This window comes from Lampris incognitus, chromosome 9 (genome assembly GCF_029633865.1).
Source record: "Lampris incognitus isolate fLamInc1 chromosome 9, fLamInc1.hap2, whole genome shotgun sequence".
Classification (NCBI taxonomy): domain Eukaryota; kingdom Metazoa; phylum Chordata; class Actinopteri; order Lampriformes; family Lampridae; genus Lampris; species Lampris incognitus.
Window position 1 is genome coordinate 49,916,922 of NC_079219.1, and position 25,628 is coordinate 49,942,549.

Genomic DNA, 25,628 nt, shown 5'->3' on the forward strand with positions numbered 1-25,628 from the left:
TTGTGCAGCACTGCATGACACACAGACAGGCGCTAATGTCGATGCAGAAAAACAAATACAAGTCTTTGTAGAGGACACTATAAAAGCTACATTGTCACATTTTAGTGGCCCAGTGAGAAAGAATGACTTCTCCCACATCTGTGCTTTAAATGATGAAGAATACAGCCACCTGGTCACTTACAAAAAAATTCGGTGGCTGAGCCTTGCAGCCTGTGTTGAGCGCTTTGTGGAACTTTGAGCCAGCCTCGTACAATATTTTGAGAGCATTGCAAATGGAAGCGAGGGTTCTGTTCACTGTCAAGAAAGTTGCGGTACACTGGGTGACATGCTTCAGAATCCCAAATTCATTCTGTACTTACTGTTTCTTAACTGGGTTTTGCCACTGCTGGCTAGAATGAACGAGCCACTACAGAAGGAAAACGTGCATGTAATTCTGAACCCATTACTGTTTAACAGAAACGACGACGCCTCGTTTATTGATCCAAGAGACTTGAAAATTCCAAATGCAAGTTGGAACGAATTCACTGACGAACACAAATGTGAACACCATCTCTCAGATTCAGAGATACTGAACTTCAACATCACGTTTGTCAACTACTCGAAGAGGCTACAAAGTGCCTTCCAGACGAGATTCCCAGAAAGAGAATTGGTCAAACAAATGCTCTTTCTTAATTCCCTGAACCCCAAACCAACAGATAGTGATATGGCAAACATCACGCAGAGGTTCACAAAACATGTATGTGTCTGTTCTGAAACTGCAGTTACAGTACCTCATCCTTTGCGAAGATGATGGCATAAAGACATTATTCATGTCTGACCGATGCAACAGCGACATTGTCAAATTCTGGTGCCATCTATCTGTTTGAGAACAGCAAGGAGTACAGTGAAGTGAGCAAACTTGCAATACTCCTGCTCACATTAAGCCAGACACCTGCAGCTGTGAACGAGGTTTCAGTCATATGAACACTATTAAATCTCAAACACGAAATAGACTTGGAGCATGCCGCATTGATGCCTGTCTTAGGATTGCCAGCTGCCCATATACAACGGCTGACTTTCCAGTCTCCAAGTCGCAACAAGGTAGGGCACTGTTTTTTAATGTTAGAAATACTATCATTTTAAAATCATGTAGCATATTAAAATATGTACTATGGCACATTGTGAGGTCTAGCATGCAATTATGTGTTTCTGGTAAGATTTGACCATTTCAAATTTTATATATCCGTGGTAAAAAATTTAATTTTGACCAAAAAGTCTATCACAAGCCAACACGGTGATGACCCCTGCTTAAGACAGCTATCAATAAACCACTTCTGAAGAAGAGCAACCTTGATGCGACAGCTACTGCCAACTACAGGCCCATCTCTAATTTACCATTCCTCAGCAAAATACTCGAAAAAACAGTTTATTCTCAAGTTAATAACTATTGAATATCAATCAGGTTTTCGATCTCACTATAGCACAGAAACAGCACTTATCAAAGTTGTGAATGATCTGCTTATGAACACAGATTCTAAAAAATTGTCTGTTCTTGTGCTCCTGGATCTCAGTGCCGCCTTCGACAATGTTGATCATGATATTTTGCTAGAGAGATTAGAAAAATGGGTCAGCCTCTCTGGCCCGGTTCTCAACTGGTTTAGAACATACCTACAGGACAGGCAGTTCTTTGTGCCTATTGGAGACTTTTCCTTGAACAAAGTGGGTATAATGTGTGGGGTACCCCAAGGTTCGATTCTTGGACCATTACTATTCAATCTCTATATGCCCCCACTCCCACGTTATACAAAAACACAAAATAAATTACCATAATTATGTAGATGATTCACAAATGTGCATATCCCTATCTCCTGATGACCTAGATCCTATACATTCCCTAACTCAGTGTACTGATGATATATTAATCTATGGATGTCAGAGAACTTTATACAATTGATCAAAGACAAAACAGAAATACTTGTTTTTGGTGCAGACTCAGAGACAGAGCAGCTCATCTCAGCTCTCTGTCTCTGGAGTGCAAAAGCGAAGCTAGAAATCTCGATGACATAGACAGTGATCTAAATTTTAAGAGCTACATCAATCATCTCACAAGATCAGTCTTCTACCATCTTAAAAACATTTCAAAACTAAGGGGCTTTCTATCAAAATCAGACAGTGAGAAATTAATCCATGCATTTACAACAAGTAGACTAGACTACTGCAATGGACTATTCACCAGCCTCACAAAATCAGCTGTGTGCCAACTACAGTTAATTCAAAATGTGGCAGCACGCATTCTCCCCAGAACTAAAAAGTATGAACACATTTCACCTGTTCTTAGATCTCTGCATTGGCTCCCCGTCAAAACTAGAATCGATTTTAAAATTCTGTTAATTGTATACAAAGCGCTAAATGGCCTTGCACCTCACTATATAAAAGACATGCTAATTACTTAAAAACCAACAAGAACTCTCAGGTCGAATGGCAGGGGTCTTTTAACCACTTCTCGTGCTAGGTCTAGAGCAGGAGAAGCTGAAGCTGCATTTTATATTTAAACCCCAAGTAGATGGAACGCCCTGCCTGAGGACCTGGGAGAGGCCCCCCACACTGGACATATTTAAAAGCAGGTTAAAAAGCTTACTTTTCAAAACAGCCTACAGCTAAGTTCTTGGTGTGTGTTTCATCCGTTTGTGTGTGTGTCTGTGTGTGTATGTGTTTATGTGTGTGTGTGTGTGTGTGTGTGTGAGAGTGTGTTTTGTATATTTCGCTAGTTTTATATATTCTGCTCTGATTGTTGTTACTTTTAATTAATCAGTTTTTATGGCACTTCGATTTATTTTACTAACTCAGTTTTAAACTTGTCTGTAATTTTATAAAATTTGTGCATACTTTTATTTATCTTACTTTATGCTTTTATTTTTTTTATCTTTTGCCTGTAAAGCACTTTGAATGACCTCTGCGATGATAAGGTGCTATACAAATAAACTTGCCTTGGCACGGTCTGTCATTTTCTGTCATGCCCACAAGAGGATGAGGATACTGATGTTGAATTTGAGTAATGCTATGCACACAAGGTCAACAGTCGGTCATCACCCACTTACCTACTCAATGTGCGTATTGAAACTAGCTAGCTACCATGAGTAAAAAACAAACGTCGCTCGAGTTTCTTCGGAAGAGGTAGGGGAAATAAAAGGTCTGATGGTGATAATAATGCAGAGACAGTAGAGGCAAAGAATGCAAAAAACAAAGGAAATACGACAAGTCATACCCAAAATATGGCGTTGTTAAGACCGATGACTCACATGTCATGACCGTCTTGTTGCAGGGAAACAAGCCCAGGGTCCCACTGATTCAGCGATATTGGTGAGTTGCAATGTTTTTAATATGTTCATGTGAGGGAAATGCGTTGTGTGTTTCATATCCAAACATTGCTTGAATGTTATGATGCTACTGACTTACAAACCTATCCTAGTATATTCCGGTCAGGATTAACACCCCTCCGGTCATACGGTCTGCAAGAATATTGTCAATAATAAACTGGTCCGCTGTGCAAAAAAGGTTGAGGACCTCTGCTCTAAGGTTCTACATTGTCAGGTGGAAAAAAAAAAATCAGCAGGAACCACAGGAAAAAAAAAACAAGAGCCAGACAGGAGTACTCACCAATCAATGGAGACGTCTTGGGGCAGTAGGGCATGTCGTCTCCCCTGCTATGGGCCTTGGCCACTAGTGAGAGGTTGGCATACACATCACTCCCACTGGTGACTCCACCTGCTGTGTGGTTACGGGGCATCGGGCTGGTGCCATCAGGCTTGCGGAAGATGCGGATGAAGTAGCTGACCCTCTTCTGGTAGCCCTCACGGGAGAGTAGTGCCATAACCACAAGCTGGACGCCGAGGAACATGAAAAGGTAGCGCCATTTGGACTGGATACTTAGCATGGCGACGGTTCTGCGTCGTTATGGCAACGAGGGAGGTGGGAGATGGAGTGGAAATACCCAACAGTCTCTGATATGGCTTTGGGATATGCGAGATGTTCCAGGTGCATAAAAGTAAATAATTTTTAAAAATCAGATGGGTGGTGATTGTCAGTGAGATTTTCTACGGAGCTGATTGTCAGAACAGTAAACACCAGCACGCAATGTCAAACAGTACAACATAACACCCCTCGATATGGCAACAGGTTGTAAAAGTAGAGGTTGGTGTACGGGACCTTAAGTGCAATATTCTCAGGCGATATGTTGGAATGTGTTTAATTAGGGACTCCTAACAGAAGAAAAAGGTTTTACAAAGGCACTTTTGGTAGGCTGTAAAAATCAACAAACCAGCAGGAAAAAAAATATCCCAACCACAGATCCAGAAAATCCAACGCAGCGTTGTTTACCTTTGTCCAACACACTGCGCTCCTGGCAGCAGGTCATGATATAGTGTGCTGTCGGTCCTCTTGCTGGCTGGCATGCGGTGATAAAGCCAGATCCACATCATGTCGCATCCGCCTCGCAAGATTCCAAGAGTTGCCAGGCACAGCTCATTCTCCACCACTCAAATAAACCACAGCCTCAGTGTCCATCGCCCACAATGTGCCACGAACACTCACTCTTTAGCTCTCTCTCTCTGTTCTTTTATGCTGCCTTCTGTTCTCTCCTCAGGGAGGCCTGTGTAACAACAACACAAACTACAACAAAAGGGGAGCACATGCAGCTGGATAGATCCTGTCCTTCACAGAGGATTACAGCTTCCTGACTGGCTGAGTGGAGGGACAGCGGGAGTGGACCGCGACCAGCATGGGAGGAGCAGTCTGAGTGCCGAGTGTGTGTGTGACTGTGTATGTGTGCGTAATTATTAGCGTTTGTGGTGGTGGTAGCATGGGTCAGGCAAAGTGAAAAGAAGGAGGTGGAGAGTTTTGACGCCCACTGCTATTGTCCCATGGTGACACAATCCACAGCTAAGAAACACTTTGTGGGACAGAGGGAGAAGAGGGTCCACTAAAGCTGGATGGACAGGATTCTGGAAGACAAAGCACAGTAAGAGAGGGGTTAAACTGACTGACAGGCTTCAGTGTAAGCCGTTAGCAAATTTAATTACACAGCATAAGTTTGCCATGCAAACAGTGAGTAAAGGATACAGGGACATAGGAAAACAGGAAAATGAACAGTGCAGTGAGACAGGCTGACGTCACCAGGCCAAGTGTTCTGCGTCCTACCCCACCCTCACATTTCACACACATTCATGTGTAAAACTTTTGGGGAGGAGCTTGGAAAATTAGATTGCTGAAGTGGCACTTCTCTCGTGGACCGTGGGCAGAACAGGCTCAGGCTCATAGGTCCATTAGTATTGTTTATAAGCCAAGTAAGGGGAACGTATTACTAAAATAAAAAAAATTGCTAACAATTGTCAACAATCTAGCTCAGTTTAGCACAGCAAGTACTAAGAAGTACTAAGAGGTTTAATTGTTTACTTGACAAGAATTTCTATCCTTGCTTATGAAGTGACTTTTCTATTTGTAACTGAACAGGGAAAGCAACAATAGAAAAGGGCTGGATATCTGTAGCTTTAACCCCCCCCCCCCCAAACATATAAGTAATGTTCTGATTAGGGCTATGTTATACTATTAGCAGCATGGTTTCATGCCACGAAAGAGCACTACAGATGCGATGTTTGCTTTGAGAATGCTGATTGAGAAGTATAGAGAAGGCCAGAAGGAGTTATATTGTGTCTTTGTGGATTTAGAGAAAGTATTTGACAGTGTGCCAAGAGAGGGGGTGTGGTATTGTATGAGGAAGTCGGGAGTTGCAGAGAGGTATGTAGGAGTGGTGCAGGATATGTATGAGGGCAATGTGACAATGGCGAGGTGTGCAGTTGGAATGACAGATGGGTTCAAGGTGGAGGTGGGATTACATCAAGGATCGGCTCTGAGCCCTTTCTTGTTTGCAATGGTGATGGACAGGTTGACAGACAAGATCAGGCAGGAGTCTCTGTGGACTATGATGTTTGCTGATGACATTGTGATCTGTAGCAAGAGTAGGATGCAGGTTGAGGAGAGGTGGAGGTATGCACTGGAGAGAAGAGGAATGAAAGTCAGTAGGAGCAAGACGGAATACGTATCCGTGAATGAGAGGGAGGACAGTGGAATGGTGAGGATACAAGGAGTAGAAGTGACGAAGGCGTATGAGTTTAAGTAGTTGGGGTCAACTGTCCAAAGTAACGGGGAGTGCAGAAGAGAGGTGAAGAAGAGAGGGCAGGCAGGGTGGAGTGGGTGGAGAGGGGTGTCAGGAGTGATTTGAGACAGAAGGGTACCAGCAAGAGTTAAAGTGAAGTTTTACAAGACGGTTGTGAGACCAGCTATGTTATATGGTTTGGAGACAGTGACGAAAAGACAGGAGGTGGAGCTGGAGGTGGCAGAGTTGAAGATGCTAAGATTTTTTCTCGGAGTGATGAAGAAGGACAGGATTAGGAACAAGTATATTAGAGGGACAGCTCAGGTTGGATGGTTTGGAGACAAAGCAAGAGAGGCAAGATTGAGATGGCTTGGACATGTGTGGAGGAGAGATGCTGGGTATATTGGGAGAAGGATTCCGGATAATGGAGCTGTCAGGGAAGAGGAAAAGAGGAAGGCCAAAAAGGAGGTTTATGGATGTGGTGAGGGGGGACATGCAGGTGGCAGAGGAAGATGCAGAGGACAGGAAGAAGGAAACGTATGATCCGCTGCGGCGAGCAGCCGAACGTAGGAGTAGCAGTAGTAGTTCTGATTAGGGCTGTAGTCAACCAAATAAATTCTTGGTTGACTGAAATTGTACCTTCTCTTCAAAGAATCGATTAGCTGCAGAAAAACAATCTGCACATTATTATCTCTAGATTAGCTAAATCAGCACACTGAGTGCACTCTACTGGTAGCCTTATTAGCATAAATGAATTAGAAACACAAAAAGCTAGTATTTACATCATATTAAATAATTTTCAATCTAATTATTTTATACTGAAATGATAACAACAGACTGGGAGCCGACCCGCATGGTGTGCACTTGCACATATTCACATCATTTCCAAAAATTAATCAACTGGTGATCCCGACACAATAATTATTAAGGGATATACAAAATAATGTCAAGATAATTGTTTTTGTCTTATTTTATAATAATAATAATAATAAACAGGACCCTCCACAATTGTTCTATGTGATGTCCGACTCCAAACATAGAGCTACATGGGTGTGATCTCAAAAACACAAAATAGCCTATTAACTATAGCTTTTACTATTAAATACAAAAAGGCAAGTCCATTTCAAAAAGAAAAAAAACCTTTATTAAACAAACCAGCTCAAAGTGAGAACAATTCAGGCTACATAAAAATCCTATAACAGAAACGGGCTCAGCTGTTTGGATTTTTAATCATCATTAAGCTCAAAACTGGTGTAAACCCCCATTTTCACAGTTAGTCAGTCCCTCCCGCCACCGAAAATAATGGCTTGATCCTAGAAGGCTACTGATGTAGCTCCTTCCTCCTTATGAAAGTAAAGCAGCTTTCAGACACAACACGATTTGCACTACGCTCGCAGCTGAGTTCAGCGCACATTTTATGATATTATTCATATATACTATATATATATATTTTTTTTTGTTATCTTTTCCTCCATTTTGCCTTGCGTGCCTGGCTGGCTGCCTCATTTCTACTGGCCGCAAGGGTATTGGTCAGCACGCAGTGCCCAAACTTCAACTCGCACAAGCCATTGGAAATAATGGGACCACTGCAGTGGTGCCATTTTCACATTGTGTCTGAAAAGGCCTTTTAATACCAGCGATTGTCTGACCAATGAGAACGTAGTCGGAGGAGAGCATATCGACCAACCAATCGCCCAGGAGACTACAGCCCTGCTTCTGATACCTAATGGCTCTAACGTCATCATCCAGATTGTCTTAAATTACTTAGAGGGCGTTACCGTTTGGTTTTATGAAATTGTAATTGTTGCTCTCATCACTTAAGGAGTGAAACACAGGTCTGTAAGATCTATCTATCTATCTATCTATCTATCTATCTATATCATTAGTGTAGCATCTCAGGAGTAGCCTGCTGAACATTTTTTTTCATTTCTGCCTTGACAGGCACTTGGAGATGTTTACTCGCAATGTATACAACAATACTATTTTGAGAATGATTATTAAATGTTTACAAATTACATAAATTTTCCACAAATGAACATTTAGGGCTGCATGGGTGACACAATTTTTTTTAATTTAATTTTATTTTAAGGGACCATGTACAGTGTTAAACATAAATGTTACCATTTGATGTACTGTACCAGAGTTAGCTTACAGCTAATTTTCAACCGCAGTCCCTTTGGCAGGTCACAGTTAAAACATACAACAACACAAGAACAAAAAATACGAAGCAAAAAAAAACCCCACAGGATACATGATTAAAAAGTTACACAAAGTAGCATGTCATACAGACCCACAATGTCAACTAGGAATGACGAATGTATGCTGGTCAAATTAAAAGCAAGAGTATTTGCATACATGACAAGACCACGAGATGAAATGCAGTCAAGTTACAGAGTTAAGTAGCTTTTAGCAGACTTTTCAATTTAGTTTTAAAAGTACTGATGGAAGTGCAGCTCTTCACTGAGTTGTGGCTTTCACAGAGAATGCTGACTGCCTGAATGCAGTGCGATGAAATGGTGCAGTATCTCTTATGGAGGATATTCTGGAGGCTTTTATAGAGTTCACTGAACAAAAATAAACAAATTCACATAATGGAGGAGGGGCCAAACCATTTAACATTTTATAAACAAGGCACAAATCTGAATATGATCTAAAATTCTCGAAGCTCAGTAAATTATATTTCTTCAGTATCCTACAGTGATACTGCATCGTCTTTTTAATTCAGAGTTTTTAAGGTTTGTTTATATAAAGACTCTAGTAGTTTTTCTGGCTGTTTCTCCAGCCTGCCTGCTCTATGTAATGCAATAAATAAGACATATAGGAAAGCATCATAGCATGCATAAGTATCTTGGTCGCATCCAGAGAGACAGTTTCTAATGTGTCTAAAGTTTGCCAAGTTGTACTTTAAGGTTTTTACCATTTTTTTAACATGTTTCTTAAAATTAGAATTTAGATCCAATATCACACTAACATTTAACATGAGTGACTATGTCAATCATTTCACCTTTGATGAGATATCAAAGTTAGGGGGTTGTACCATGGTTTTAGAAAAAAGATACCTTTTGTCTTGTCAACATTCATATGATCGATTAAGCCACTGTGATCCTTTCCCACCCATTTGTTAGCCTGGCATTTGTTTGCAAGTCCCTAATGTTGGCAGTCTAGTCACGCCCCTGTCATCTGTCAAGTGTTGTATCAACATGGGTTTCAAATATTGTCATATCGTGATACGCAATTCGTTTTCACATAAATGATAAGAATCAATTAGCTAAAATTTTTCACAAAATTATATTTGAAATATCTGAGGGAATATTATTTGAAAACTAGTTTGGGTTTGGATATTGTACTTTACATTACTTAATGTGATGAATCACAGTTGGGATTCTTAACCATGGTATTCAATCAGATAGTGTGATATATTACTGACATTGTGTAAAAGCACCTATAATTATCGTGATAACATTTTCTATATCCATAGTGCGATATGGATGGCTCACCATAAAGGGGTAAGCTGCCAACAGCAGAAGATGGAGAGAAAGCGCCACAAAAGACCGTGAGGCAAACATCCAAATTCAGGAGAGCGACCTGGACCTGCCGGTGGCTAGCTTGGTGTGGACTGTTTAAGTGGTGTGTCCAGCAGCCTGGTGTAATCCCATCTCCTGTAGCACTGTCTGCTGCAGTATCTAACACATCCTCCCTCAAAAATCACTTAGTGCTCATTAAAGTAGCCAGACTCAGACTACTAATCCTAATCCCAATGAGAGCCGTAAGGCTGACAGAGCGCGAGGCAGAGAGAAATAGGCAGAGAGAGAGAGAGAGAGAGGTAAGGCGAGATAGTGGTACTGTCTTGTCATTTCACATTAGGTCCATACTATATGGACATAATAGAAAGCTGCAAATATTTCATTTGCTTAAGACAGAACCCCTACAGTCCCTTCAGAATGGGTTTTGAAACACTCTTAAGCACCTCAAAAATTGGTAGGCTGCATGTACCGTATTTCCTGGACTATAAGTCACTGTTTTTTTACTCATCTAGCTGGTCCTGCGACTTATATTCCAAACCAACTTGCAGAATGTAATTTTGTCGGACGAATACGCCGGATTTCAACTAAGGCCAGTAGATGGCACTGTTTAATCTCATGACTCAACTGAAAATACTGCAGCACCAAATGCGACTTCTACCCCGGAGCACCTTTGTTTTTTTTTTTCCCTCACAACAACGCGTTTTTTGCCGAGTGCGACTTGTAGTCCGCGAAATACGGTGTGCATTTGTCACATTGTTCCCACTAGGACTGAAAAAAAAAAGATTATTTTCATTAATCTATCTTCTTTTTTTATTAATAGATTCATCGTTTGGGCTATAAAATGTTAAAAACATTCGTGAAACTGTAACTAGGAAATGTTGGGTACTGATCATTGATTCTATCAAAATCATGATTGATTGGGGTGCCCCGGTGGCTCACCTGGTAAAGTGTGTACCACACAAGGCTGAGTCCTTACCGCAGCGGCCTGGGTTTGAATCCGGCCCGGGGCCCCTTGCTGCATGTCATCCCCCCTCTCTCACCTGCCTTTCCTGTCTCGCTCTCTACTATCACTATTCAATAAAGGCAGAAAATACAAAAAAAAAACAGATTGATTTTCTGTCAATTGACTAATCAATTAATCAACTAGTCATTTCAGCACTAGTTGTTTGAAGGCGATGAAACACCTCCTGTCAATTTTCAGAATACTTTTTCATCATAAAAACACCATTCTAAAAAATGCCCATAAAGCAGCCATTTCATTTTGCACAGGCCCAAAAAGCATGTGTTACTTACACAACAGAAATAATAATCCAGTTAGCACTAAACTCTTCTGGCTGCTGTGTGGATCATATATATATATAAATTTGAATCTTGTCATTGCCTCATCTTTAAACTTTAATATTGCATTACAGTAAAGACATTTTCTAACCTTATTAGATTATTTTAGCTGAGCAAAATGAACAATGAATGCCTTCACCTGCTTTGCCATCATATCCACATTACTAGTGATAATTTCTCAACATTTTCTTGTGTCTCGATATCTTAAGAAAACACCAATAGCCAGCTCCAAAATACCATTACACTTATCGACAGAGGCTAATTCGTCAAAAATATTGTGATATTTGACTTAAATATTTCCCAACCCTAAGTGCTATCAATAAGTGTTTTATTTCTGTTTTATTTCTTGTTAAGGAACAGACCTTCTGCCCAGCTGTAGATCAACAGGTACATAGAGGATCCAGAGTCAACACGGCAGATACTCCCACACACAGTCCTCTAAACCTGATGAAGGTCTGTGTAGCGAACCGTTGTGTTATTAGTTATTAAAGATCTCTGACGGCAAGATTTCTAAATCTTTTACTGCGATGTCTATCTTGCCAGCCCAGCACTTTACTGCATATTGATCTCCCCGAAAGAGAGACTCCTCCTCTGATGCACTTCCTGAGGTTTCTCCCTTTTTTTTTCTTCCTGGAATTTTTTTTTTTAACCTATGGCATTTTCCCTCATCGGAATTAAGGGTCTAAGGATAGGGACAGTTGTCTATTGTCATTTACTGCACCTGTTTCTAACTGCGAATGTTATGCTCTGAGACTGGCTTGTGTAAATAAAACTGGCTATCTGGTCCTCCTGTATGTGCAGAGTACACAAGCTTCTCCCATGCGCCTCATTTGTCAGTCAGTCTGCCTCATACTCACCAGAACCAGGCATACCAGTTTTTCAATGCGGAAATAACATGGAAGATGGGGGAGATAAATGAGTTCGGAAAAAAAAAGAATGGTTTACAGGAATTTAAACTCAAGTGACAAATATAATCCCCCACCTGTGACTGACAACCACTTCACATCACATGCCAGAACAAGGAAATAGATGAAGACATACTGTGAACACAGGAAATTATGTACCTAAAATGTACTAACACAAGCTTGCTTTTCTGTTCTCTTTAAGCCACGATGGACCAAATAATACTGTAGTCTATGTTAGATCTAAGATTTAAAAGAACACAACCCTTGTTTTTTTTTATAGTCTCGATCTGTGCCACCTGATCGGTATGCAACCTCTGTCAGACAGAACAGAGGGCAAGCTCAGAGGAGGAAAAAATATTTTTATTAAAAAAAAAAAGATGCCTAATAGAAAAACAATAAGGGAGAAGGAGAGAAAAGGGAGCAATACTGGAAGAGAATAAGGAGAATAAACATGAGAGAGACAGAGACAGAAACAGAGAGACAGAGAGAGAGAATAATAATCCGGACTATTATCCAAGACATTGGGATGAAAATATCTTCAATCCACCCACCACTACAGTCATTCTGCTTTCTGAGTAAAATTACATGTTTCAATATCTGAATGTACAATAATCGCAGAAGCTGAAAATCTGGATGTGCAACCACAAATAAATAATTGTTCGGTCTTATAGAAGCGATTCTGATTATGCCTAGCTCGAATGCCCTTGGGTTTTTCCATCTGAAACTTGTACAGAACCAATATATTCTGGTGAAAGCCTTTATTTTTAGCTTTGAAAATGCTGCTGCTGATGTTTATGTTACAGATGATTTTTATCAGCATGGGGGAAATGTGAGCAGATGGGGGGATTGACCCTCTCACGTCACCCTGGTCCATCTAATATCCACAGAGATAATGGATATGGTTTATATAGACCGAGCCATAAAGGCTGCAGTTAATCCCATCAGGATGGGAATCAACATCACCATGCCAGGATGTGATCAGGGAAAACAATAATCCCCTATGAGAAAAGAATTGGAAGATGTGTCAAATAGAAAGTGAAAAGAAAAAAAACGCTAACCCCAAAACAATTTACCAAAATATTGACATTGCATTGCATTGAGTGTATTGACAGCCACTATGCCATGCAAGACCCCCCACTGCAGATCACCAGCTTCTTTCATTAACAGTGCTTTGTATAAAACCCTCCAGACTGGCTTCACATTCTCTCCCAAGCCCAGCTGGGTTCTCCAGGGTGTATCAGTCCGACTACTCAGTTTTTCTTTGGTCAGAATTTTAGCAATCACATACATATACATGGTCGTACCTTTGAGTACATTCAGACCCAAGTCAAGAACATTCCCCAAATCTAACAACGGCCCCATGCAATTTTTCAGATCAGGAACAATTTTTAAAACAGGAAATGGATCTTCAAATTGGGATGAATAAAACCACCAGAGGAGGTGCTAGTGCAGCGACCAGGACACATACCCACATCCGGCTTCCCACCCGCAGACATGGCCAATTGTGTCTGCAGGGATGCCCAACCAAGCCGGAGGCAACACGGGGATTCAAACCGGCTATTCACGGGTTGGTAGGTAACAAAATAGACCACCACACCATCCGGATGCCCTCGATTTAGATTTAAAGTGCCTAATTTTACATTACACATAAAACAGCCACTGAGGATGCACAAGCCAGTGAATTCTTAATGCCAGTCCCAAGCCCGGATAAATGGGGAGGGTTATGTCAGGGAGGGCATCCGGTGTAAAATCTTTGCCAAACCAAATATGCGGATCATGAATCAGATTTCCATTCCGGATCAGTCGAGGCCCGAGTTACCAACTACCACCACCGGTACTGTTGGCCAGCATGGTGCCGGTGGAAACTATGCTACTGTTGGGCGAAGGAGAATGAGAGGGGGAAGGCATGTGCAGAGACAGCAGGAGAGGAGGAAGGGTAAGATGGTGGAGGTCAGAGTTGTAACTTTGAATGGTGGCACTATGACTGGAGAGAGCTGGCGGATATGATGGAGAGAAGGAAGGTATACTGTGTCTGCAAGAGACCAGCTGAAAGGGGAGTAAGGCCAGGAGCATCGGACGGGAGAAGAACACAGGGTGACATAAGAGTGGAGGAAAGTGCACAAAGGTGGACTATATCTTATGTAGGAGGTGTGATCTGAAAGGGATTGGAGACTGCATGACGGTGTCTGGGGAGAACGTAGCTAGGCAGCATCAGATGGTGGTCTGTAGGATGACTTTGGAGACCAAGAAGAGGAAAAAAGTGAAGGCAGAGCCCAGGATCAAATGGTGGAAGTTGAAGGAGGAAGACTGTTGTGTGGAGTTCAGGGAGGAGTTAAGACAGGCACTGGGTGGTAGTGAAGAGTTGCCAGATGGCTGGACAATCACTGCAGAAATAGTGAGGTAGACAGCTAGGAAGGTACTTGGTGTGTCATCTGGACAGAGGAAGGAAGACAAGGAGACTTGGTGGCGGAATGAGGAAGTACAGCAAAGTATACAAAGGAAGAGTTTTGACAAAAAAGAACTGGGATGGTCAGAGAGATGAAGAAAGTAGACAGGAGTACAAGGAGATGCGGCGTAAAGTGAAGAGACAGGTGGCAAAAGAAAAGGTGTATGGTGAGTTGTATGAGAGGTTAGACACTAAGGAAAAGAAAAGGACTTGTATCGATTGGCTAGGCAGAGGAACTGAGCTGGGAAGGATGTACAGCAGATTAGGGCGATCAAGGATCGAGATGGAAATGTGCTGACAAGCGAGGAGAGTGTGTTGAGAAGGTGGAAGGAGTACTTTGAGGGGCTGATGAATGAAGAAAATGAGAGAGAGAAGGTTGGATGTTGTGGGGATACTGAATCAGGAAGTAAGGTGGATTAGCAAGGAGGAAGTAAGGGCAGCTATGAAGAGGATGAAGCGTAGAAAGGCAGTCGGTCCAGATGATATACCTGTGGAGGCATGGAGGTGTTTAGGAGAGATGGCAGTGCAGAGTGAGAGGATGCTTGAGGAGTGGAGAAGTATACTGGTACCGATTTTCAAGAAAAAGGGTGATGTGCAGAACTGTAACAACTACAGAGGTATAAAGTTGATCAGCCACAGCATGAAGATATGGGAAAGAGTAATAGAAGCTAGGTTAAGAGGAGAGGTGACGATTAGTGAGCAGCAGTATGGTTTCATGCCGTGAAAGAGCACTACAGATGTGATATTTGCTTTGAGAATATTGATGGAGAAGTATAGAGAAGGCCAGAAGGGGTTACATGGTGTCTGTGGATTAAGAGAAAGCATTTGACAAGGTGACGAGAGAGGAGTTGTAGTATTTTTTCAGGATGTTGGGATTGGCAGAGAAGTATGTAGGAATGGTGCAGGATACGTATGAGGGCAATGTGACAGTGGTGAGGTGTGCGGTTGGAATGACAGATGGGTTCAAGGTGGAGGTGGGATTACATCAAGGATCGGCTCTGAGCCCGTTCTTGTTTGCAATGGTGATGGACAGGTTGACAGATGAGATCAGGCACAAGTCTCCATGGACTATGATGTTCACGGATGACACCGTGATCTGCAGCAAGAGTCAGGTGCAGGTTGAGGAGAGCCTGGAGAAATGGAGGTATGCACTGGAGAGAAGAGGAATCAAAGTCAGTAGGAACAAGATGGAATATACACTCACCGGCCACTTTATTAGGCACACCCGTCCAACTGCTCGTTAACGCAAATTTCTAATCAGCCAATCACATGGCAGCAACTCAATGCATTTAGGCATGTAGACATGGTCACGACGATCTGCTGCAGTTCAAACCGAGCATCAGAATGGGGAAGAAAGGTGATTTAAGTGACTTTGAACGTGGCATGGTTGTTGGTGCCAGACGGGCTGGTCTGAGTATTTCAGAAACTGCTGATCTACTGGGATTTGCACGCACAACCATCTCTAGGGTTTACAGAGAATGGTCCGAAAAAGAGAAAATATCCAGTGAGCGGCAGTTCTGTGGGCGAAAATGCCTTGTTGATGCCAGAGGTCAGAGGAGAATGGCCAGACTGGTTCGAGCTGATAGAAAGGCAACAGTAACTCAAATAACCACTCATTACAACCGAGGTATGCAGAAGAGCATCTCTGAACGCACAACACGTCGAACCTTGAGGCAGATGGGCTACAGCAGCAGAAGACCACACCGGGGGCCACTCCTGTCAGCTAAGAACAGGAAACTGAGGCTACAATTCGCACAGGCTCACCAAAATCGGACAATAGAAGATTGGAAAAACGTTGCCTGGTCTGATGGGTCTCGATTTCTGCTGCGACATTCGGATGGTAGGGTCAGAATTTGGCGTCAACAACATGAAAACATGGATCCATCCTGCCTTGTATCAACGGTTCAGGCTGGTGGTGGTGGTGTAATGGTGTGGGGGATATTTTCTTGGCACACTTTGGGCCCCTTAGTACCAATTGAGCATCGTGTCAACGCCACAGCCTACCTGAGTATTGTTGCTGACCATGTCCATCCCTTTATGACCACAGCGTTCCCATCTTCTGATGGCTACTTCCAGCAGGATAACGCGCCATGTCATAAAGCTCGAATCATCTCAGACTGGTTTCTTGAACATGACAATGAGTTCACTGTACTCAAATGGCCTCCACAGTCACCAGATCTCAATCCAATAGAGCACCTTTGGGATGTGGTGGACCGGGAGATTCGCATCATGGATGTGCAGCCGACAAATCTGCAACAACTGCGTGATGTTATCATGTCAATATGGACCAAAGTCTCTGAGGAATGTTTCCAGTACCTTGTTGAATCTATGCCACGAAGGATTAAGGCAGTTCTGAAGGCAAAAGGGGGTCCAACCCGGTACTAGCAAGGTGTACCTAATAAAGTGGCCAGTGAGTGTATATATATATATGACTGAGAGGGAGGACAGTGGAATGGTGAGGATGCAAGAAGTAACGGTGACGAAGGCGCATGAATTTAAACACTTTGGATCAACTGTTCAAAGTAACGGGGAGTGTGGAAAAGAGGTGAAGAAGAGAGTGCAAGCAGGGTGGAGTGGGTGGAGAAGTGTCAGGCATGATTTGCGACAGAAGGGCACCAGCAAGAATGAAAGGGAAGGTTTACAAGATGGTTGTGAGACCATCTATGTTATATGGATTGGAGACGATGGCACTGACGAAAAGACAGGAGGCAGAGCTGGAGGTGGTAGAGTTGAAGAGACTAAGATTTTCATTGGGAGTGATGAAGAAGGACAGGATTAGGAACGAGTATATTATGCCCCCTTTCCACTGCATGGTACTGGCTCAACTCGACTCTACTCTATTCTACTCTACTCGCTTTACTTTTTGGGATTTCGTTTTCCATTGCAGATAGCATCCCCTCACGGTGAAGCCCCACTGGTCATTTATGGGTGTGCTGACTTTTTTTTAGGTTTTTATTTATATTTAAATAAATATACATATGTTTATATTTAGCCCTGTGATGGCCCCGCGGCCTGTCCAGGGCGTCTCCCTGCCTGCCACCCAATGACTGCTGGGATAGGCTCCAGCATTCCTGCGACCCTGACAGCAGGATAAGCAGTTGGGATAACGGAACGGATATTTATATTTATTTTATTTATCTTATTTTATTAATTCATTTATATTGGTATTTTCATGTCACCTTTTAGTATCGGCTCAGCTCGCTTGGAACCTCGACGGAGGTGGTACCAAAAAAAGTATCTGGTACCAGGTAATATCCCTAACTTTTGCCCAATGGAAAACCAAAAAAAGCGAGTAGAGTTGAGTTGAGTCGAGCCGGTACCATGCAGTAGAAAATTGGCATTAGAAGGATAACTCAGGGTGGACGGTTTGGAGAAAAAGCAAGAGAGGCAAGATTGAGATGGTTTGGATATGTGCGGAGGAGAGACTCTGGGTATATTGGGCGAAAGATGCTGAATGTAGAGCTGCCAGGGAACAGGAAAAGAGGAAGGCCAAAGTGGAGGTTTATGGATGTAGTGAGAGAGGACATGCAGGTGGCTGGCGTGACAGAGGACGATGCAGGGGGCAGGAAGAGGTGGAAATGGATGGTCCGCTGTGGTGACCCCTAACAGGAGCAGCCAAAAGTAGTAGTAGTAGTAGTTGTAGTAATTTTACAAACCCCAATTCCAATGAAGTTGGGACGTTGTGTAAAACATAAATAAAAACAGAATACAATGATTTGCAAATCCTTTTCGACCTACGTATATTCAGTTGAATACACTGCAAAGACAAGATATTTAATGTTCAAACTGATAAACTGTATTGTTTTTTTGCAAATATTCACTCATTTTGAATTTGATGCCTGCAACACGTTCCAAGAAAGCTGGGACAGGGCCATGTTTACCCCTGAGTTACATCACCTTTCCTTTTAACAACACTCGATAAGCGTTTGGGAACTGAGGACACTAATTGTTGAAGCTTTGTAGGTGGAATTCTTTCCCATTCTTGCTTGATGTACGACTTCAGTTGCTCAACAGTCCGGGGTCTCCGTTGTCGTATTTTGCGCTTCATAATGCGCCACACATTTTCAATGGGGGACAGGTCTGGACTGCAGGCAGGCCAGTCTAGTACCCGCACTCTTTTACTACGAAGCCATGCTGTTGTAACACGTGCAGAATGTGGCTTGGCATTGTCTTGCTGAAATAAGCAGGGACGTCCCTGAAAAAGACGTCGCTTGGATGGCAGCATACGTTGCTCCAAAACCTGTATGTACCTTTCAGCATTAATGGTGCCTTCACAGATGTGCAAGTTACCCATGATGCCATGGACACTAACACACCCCCATACCATCACAGATGCTGGCTTTTGAATACTGCACTGATAACAATCTGGATGGTCCTCTTCAGCCCGGAGGACACGACGTCCATGATTTCCAAAACCAATTTGAAATGTGGACTCGTCAGACCACAGCGCACTTTTCCACTTTGCGTCAGTCCATCTCAGATGAGCTCGGGCCCAGAGAAGTCGGCAGCGTTTCTGGGTGTTGTTGATATATGGCTTTCGCTTTGCATGGTAGAGTTTTAACTTGCACTTGTAGATGTAGCGATGAACTGTGTTATGTGACGATGGTTTTCACAAGTGTTCCTGAGCCCATGTGGTAATATCCTTTACAGAATGATGTTGGTTTTTAATGCAGTGCCGCCTGAGGGGTCGAAGGTCACGGGCATTCAATGTTGGTTTTCGGCCTTGCTGCTTACGTGCAGAGATTTCTCAGGATTCTCTGAATCTTTTGATGATATTATGGACTGTAGATGATGAAATCCCTTGCAGTTGTACGTTGAGAAACGTTGTTCTTAAACTGTTGGACTATTTGCTCATGCAGTTGTTCACAAAGTGGTGAACCTCGCCCCATCCTTGCTTGTGAACGACTGAGCCTTTCGGGGATGCTCCTTTCATACCCAATCATGACACTCACCTGTTTCCAATTCACCTGTTCACCTGTGGAATGTTCCAAACAGGTGTTTTTTGAGCATTCCTCAACTTTCCCAGTCTTTTGTTGCCCCTGTCCCAGCTTCTTTGGAACGTGTTGCAGGCATCGAATTCAAAATGAGTGAATGTTTGCAAAAAACAATAATGTTTATCAGTTTGAACATTAAATATCTTGTCTTTGTAGTGTATTCAATTGAATATAGGTCGAAAAGGATTTGCAAATCATCGTATTCTGTTTTTATTCACGTTTTACACAACGCCCCAACTTCACTGGAATTTGGGTTTGTATATTACACATGAAGAGAATGGAGCTGAGCTGTACCAAAACCAGGCTTACACTAACAAAAAAAGATTTAAAAAAAATTTTTTTCTTAATCATCATCAATGAGTTGCATTTTTACTTTCTGTACAGGTTTTACAGTAAATGTGTTTTCCTCCAATCTCCTGTGTTTTTTATAAAACATTTAACTGAGTCAACAAAAAGCTGCAAGTCTGGAAAAACTGTCCACCTTGACTGCCCTCAAACCCTTGGTAACCTGTAAAAACTTCCTGATTTTCAGGTAAGCATAGCTCCCTTCTGTATCCACCTGTGTGTATGGAGTGGAACCTAACTCACAGTCACTTCCTTCTGTGTTCTCCTCAAGTAAAGAGGAGGGAACATTTTTTCCTTTTGAAACCCTCTTTTCTTTTGAATTTTCCTGTCTACCCTCTGTGGGTTTCCTTTTAATAGACATTTTTGTCATTTCATCATCCAACAGTATATCTTCCCCTTCCTCAAATACAGACTCTGCCACTATAATAGCAGTCTGCTCTATTTGCTTAATCAGACTACAGTTCATATTTCGCCCAGCCAATTTGCTATATTCCCTTTTCTCACCGTTTTCCTTTTTTTTCCTCTTTATCAGATGCAACAAAAACATGCCAGATGTAACAAAAAACAATGTAATCAAACTTATCGATCCTCAATTTAAGCCTTAGATCCAAATCCTCCGCATTATTTTTCAAAATCATAAAACCTTGTCTCCTATGGGACATAACTTGTTTCAAGTAAGGAGACTGTCAACCCAAAGAGACCATTTTTATCAGGGACACTAGCTGTCCATATCTTGCAAGCTCCTTCTCCAACGTTGCATTTCTCATGAACAGGGGAGCATTAGAAATGGTGATTCTCTTGGCAGGATTAACCAGCTGCAGAATGGGAGTAAACGTGTCCTTAATCACCACACCACTTTCCACAACCTGGTTAACTTTATCAACACTATCAAGAAAAATAACTACAGCACTGTTCATTCTGGATGCAGATCGAATGCTTCCCCACATGTTCTCCTACCGCCAAAGCAGCACTCCTCCACCGAGCATTTGACCACCGGAGCCACTTTAATTGCATGCCGGCGTGTCAAATTTTCAAACGCCATTCCTCCGCCTCCCACAGTGGGCATACTGCCCAGCTAGGCCAGTAGCACTGCTACCAAACTAAAGAAAACAACTCCACTTAAACCAACCACCGAAAAAACTAACTTAGGACAACAAACAACAAAAAGCACATGAAAATGACAAGACAGATAGAAAAAAAGCTCAAGTTTTAGAAACTCACTCACACCGAAGCAACACACTGCTACTCCGTCCTCTCACATGTTGTAATTCCACTCGAGAGAGAGAGAGACACCGAGAGAGAGAGAGACGGGGGGGGGGGGGGTATTGCATTGTCATTTTAAATTGGGCCTGTGCTATATGGATGTAATAGAATACTTCAAGTGTTTTCCCATATTGTGGTTGCAGTTCGAGGCCCATGTCATTTCTTAAGACAGTACCTCTACAGTCCCTTCAGAATGTGTTTGAAACATTTTAAGCACTTCAACAATGGTAGATTATGTGTATTTGTGCTTATTATGTGTTTCTGAGTTCAGTGCCTCTCGACTGACAGGTATCCCTCCTCTAGATGTTTAAAACAAGGAAAAAAAGGGGGGGGGGAAACTAGGCACAATTTGCATGAAATAAAAGGTTCCGGGTGGCGTGGCAGTTTATTCCGTTGCCTACCAACATGGGGATCGCCGGTTCGAATCCCCATGTTGCCTCCGGCTTGGTCGGGCATCCCCACAGACAATTGGCCATGTCTGCGGCGTCCCTACAGACACAATTGGCCATGTCTGCGGGTGGGAAGTGTCCTGGTTGCTACACTAGTGCCTCCTCTGGTCAGTCGGGGCGCCTGTGTGTGTGTGTGTGTGTGTGGGGGGGGGGGTACTGGGGGTAATAGCGTGATCCTCCCACACGCTACGTCCCCCTGGCAAAACTCCTCACTGTCAGGTGAAAAGAAGCGACTGGCGACTCCGCATGTATCGGAGGAGGCATGTGGTAGTGTGCAGCCCTCCCAAATCAGCAGAGGGGGTGGAGCAGAGACCAGGACGGCTTGGAAGAGTGGGGTAATTGGCCAAGTACAATTGGGAGAAAAAGGGGGGGGGGTTCCGTATGGATGACAAACACCTTTTGGTTTTCTGAAAAACGCACCCTGTCCTTCCATTCTGTTTTTGTTTTTATTTTTTTACATCAGAATCTAAGTGTCTGCGTCAAACAGCGAATCCACGTAACAGCCCGCCAATGAGACATCTTCCTTCCTGCCCTGTGGACATCAATATTACATATAGAAAGCATGTCCACATGCGTGCTTGCTCACACTTGAATGAACAAACTAGAGCAGCCAGAGAGGCGAGCATGCAGGACGACATGACAGTGGAGAAGAAAATAAGGGCTGCGGGATTACTGGTATGTATGTGTGTGTGTGTGTGTGTGGGGGGGGGGGCGCTAAAGCAGGGCCAACACAGCATCTCATCATCCAGGAATATCAAAGATGACAGTAAAGATACCTGCAAATATGACATTTAATCATTCAGATCAGCTTTACAATTGTGTGTGTTTACGTATGAACCGTGGTCTGACAGAATCACCATTCTGATGGTACGACTTGGCATAAGGGAACGACTAGGGCTGGGGAATTCAAGGTTACAACAATGTTTTAGTGCCAATTTGCCACGTATTGCAATCTATCGGATATCATGATAATATAAATATTGTGATTCAACATTACATTTTTTAAAGGCTCCTTCACCTCTTATCTAATAAAAGTGAAAGTTGCAATAATCCAAAGAAAATGTACGACAAAATCCATCTATTTGAAGACACGTGTTACAAAAGCTTTAAATGAGAACGCTTCCCTGAATAAAACATTCAAGCAATTCAAATTCAAACGTTACGAGATGTAGTAATCACAGCAACAAACCTCTTCACAGCATCTGTTTACACTGAGAATCAGGGGAAACCCTGCGATAATGAAACAGTCAAGGCTGCGTATCGCCATTTTATCCTCAATCAATCCCCCCCATAACTAGAAATGACAATCATCACCGCGGTATGCCTGAGTTAGTCTTAACTTACTCAAAGGTTAAGGGCCAGAACTGCGTTGCTGGGATTGCTCAGTGGTTTTCTGTGGCGATAACACTGATAACCGGTACTGATAACACCGGTGTAACAACCACAGCATCGCAACTTCAGCAATGAGCTTGTGAGTTTGCTCCATTTCCGATGCGTTGTTCCCATGTTTTTTTTTCAGAATTTAGTGATTAAATCCCCGCACGAATATTCTGCCTATGAGGGAACAGTTTGCCAGACCGCAGTTGCCAGAACCAGGACAAGTCCCAGTGTACAGGCCCAACTCCACCTTGCTCCTCATTCCCATCCTCTCCTTCAGCGCCCACCAGCGGGTGAAAGCCAAGCCCAGATTCACTCCCGTTTTGGAACGAGCTTTTGTCCGCTTGGTGTTTCACCTCGCTATATTTGCGTCTTTTCACCGCTGTGTCCACCATTGTCATAGCTTCCTCTTGGATGCCGGCTTTCGATCTCAATCTGGCACCTGGTCGCTACGTTTTTATAGAGTCCCGCTGCCTAAAGGTTAATATCCAGAAATGTCCCATACATAGTAAAATAAGAAAAATAAGAAAATACGGGCAGAGGACGGGGCCTCTGTAGATACAGACACCGCCACACAAAGAAAAGAATCTGCAACTTGCCGCCATTCAGCTTATATGGGACGTTTATACAGATGTTGGCCCGCTACAAGAAAAGGGTCCAGCTGCAGTGTTGCAGTAATACATGACACACCCACTTTACTACATGACACCCCCTCCATTCCTGAGGTTACCCTAAGAGTATGTAAACCTAACCAAGTGGGTGTGTCATGTAGTAAAGTGGGTGTGTTGTGTAGGTCCTGATGTGGCTGCAGCTGGATATACTTGCGCTACAGTGGTCACAGTTCTTTGCAGTGGCAGCGGTTCAAATAAAAACAGCCGCTGCTCTGACCGTCCTGCCATGTCGATTCGAATGGAAAGGTCCGTTCTAAAACTTCAGAAGAGGGGCCAAGTATGCGCACGTCCAGAAAATATTAAGGTGCAGGACAATAGCAAAACTAGAATGAAGGAGTAAGGTCTGCATACTAAATTCCTCAGGCCTGAAGAACTGATCGAAACATTGCCAAATAAAAATGCTTTTGGGGGCAATTCAGTGTGCAGACCTTACTCCATTAACATCCATTCTACTCTCAATCAGCTTCTATGGTGTGAACTTTGGACCGGGCAGATCCATCCAGTGGGCCTTGACGCTGGTATTAATTAGGACATGAAGCAGCCAATTAAGTTAACATGATTTACTAAATGTATTTCCACTCTAATCATCGTCATCATCATCGGCGGTCACTCGGGGTCGAGAATGACTGTCCTCCTTCTTGGTCCTTGTGGGTCTTCAGGTGGGCGAAGAGGCCGATCCTGGAGCCACATATTTTGGTGCAGTGTGGGCAGGAGTGGGCGGTGGTAGTCGTGGGATTGGTTTGGGCCTTTTATACAATTATACAAAAAACATGACAAATGTAAACGTATACCAAAAAAAAAAAGAAGAAGCCCCATTATATCTTTCGTGGCAAGGGCGCCACCATCTTGCAGCACTATACCCTGTGACACCACAGGGTTGGTTGGCTTTGGTCAGTTCAACAACAGTAAAAAGATAAAAGAGATAGTTGGAGAATGAGGAGCCACAGGGCAGAAGAAGACAAAAGGGAGGCCACTGTTGTGTTGCTCCTGGATGTAAAATGAGTTTTACAGGGTTACAGCCAGGGACAAAACAGTCCATTCTCATAAACTGCCGCTGAAATGGATACGAGTACTGAATCACTTCTGTAATGTTGGAATTCTTCTTCCTGTCAGGTTGCATTCTATAAGCTATGAGCAATGGAATTGTACACCAGCAAGGTGCACACAAAACACACAAAATATGAAACACACAAAAGCATGCAATCCAGAGTTACACAAAACCTTCATTTTACTTTACTTGACATGTCATGCGATTCTGGATAGCTCATTCGTTTCAACAACCACTTCACTCTAAAAATGGCATTTGACTATTAGACACCAGATCACTATGGCTCTCCATTTTTGTATCCCTAGCAAGTCTTTTGATTCTGCTGCACCTTCCAAGTGAAACCAAGCAATCAAATCATTTGCACACACCGCCTGAAAAAGGTGGCATCTGCATGTCAACGGGCACTAACGTCCTTGTCATGGCAACCTCTCCAGAGCCCTGGCCATTCATCATGGGTGCAGCTGGTACATGTCTCCATGGCTGTTCGCCGAGGTCTGACTCCACTGGGACAGGCTGCTAGGAGAAGGGGGGGGGGTCTTCCTCCCTCCTACCTCTTATTCTTCTCATCTCTCTTTCCTTAGAGCAGAGTGTCTAGCTAAAGCCAGACCCTAAGGGACTACCCTCAATGCTATGATCACGGTATCAGCGGAGACACAGAAAACCATATAGGCTTATAACATCTATGGCATAAATGAAGCAAGCGGTTAACTAAAAAAAAGGTGATTTATCAGGGGCTCCACCTCAATTACCACTTCAACTACTCAACCAATTTCAAAAGACGAAACAGCAGTTTGGACTGGTTACGTAGGTGTTTGACGGCAGTTGTTGGGTTGAATCTAGGTTAACAACGACTTAGACAAACAATATGACAGCAAAAGTACTCTGGATTAAAAAGCACACAAGCCAAGCCATGTAAACAGACCTCGCCTCCAATATGCCAAAGGAACAAAGCCTTTTTCTTCTTTGCTGTGCTGAGACTATTAATGCCTAACTTGTTGACTTGATAGTATACCAGGAAAAACTATGAATAGAATACAGTCACTTGCTGTTACAATGGGGACATCATATCTAGTAGCAAAATTGAGGCAGATAAAACATAAATATGCTAATTATATATATATATATATATATATATATG

General features: G+C 42.9%; 1 protein-coding gene across 1 annotated transcript in view; it reads right to left on the reverse strand.

Moving 5' to 3' along the window:
* The window catches only part of si:dkey-199f5.8 (beta-1,4-galactosyltransferase 3), a 29,575-nt gene extending 24,903 nt beyond the window's left edge, over positions 1-4,672 (reverse strand). The window contains exon 1 of the mRNA XM_056285884.1: positions 3,637-4,672. Coding sequence (XP_056141859.1) covers positions 3,637-3,913 — 277 coding nt within the window. The 5' untranslated portion in view covers positions 3,914-4,672. The remainder of the gene's footprint in view (positions 1-3,636) is intronic.
* Between the last annotated feature and the right edge of the window lie 20,956 nt (positions 4,673-25,628).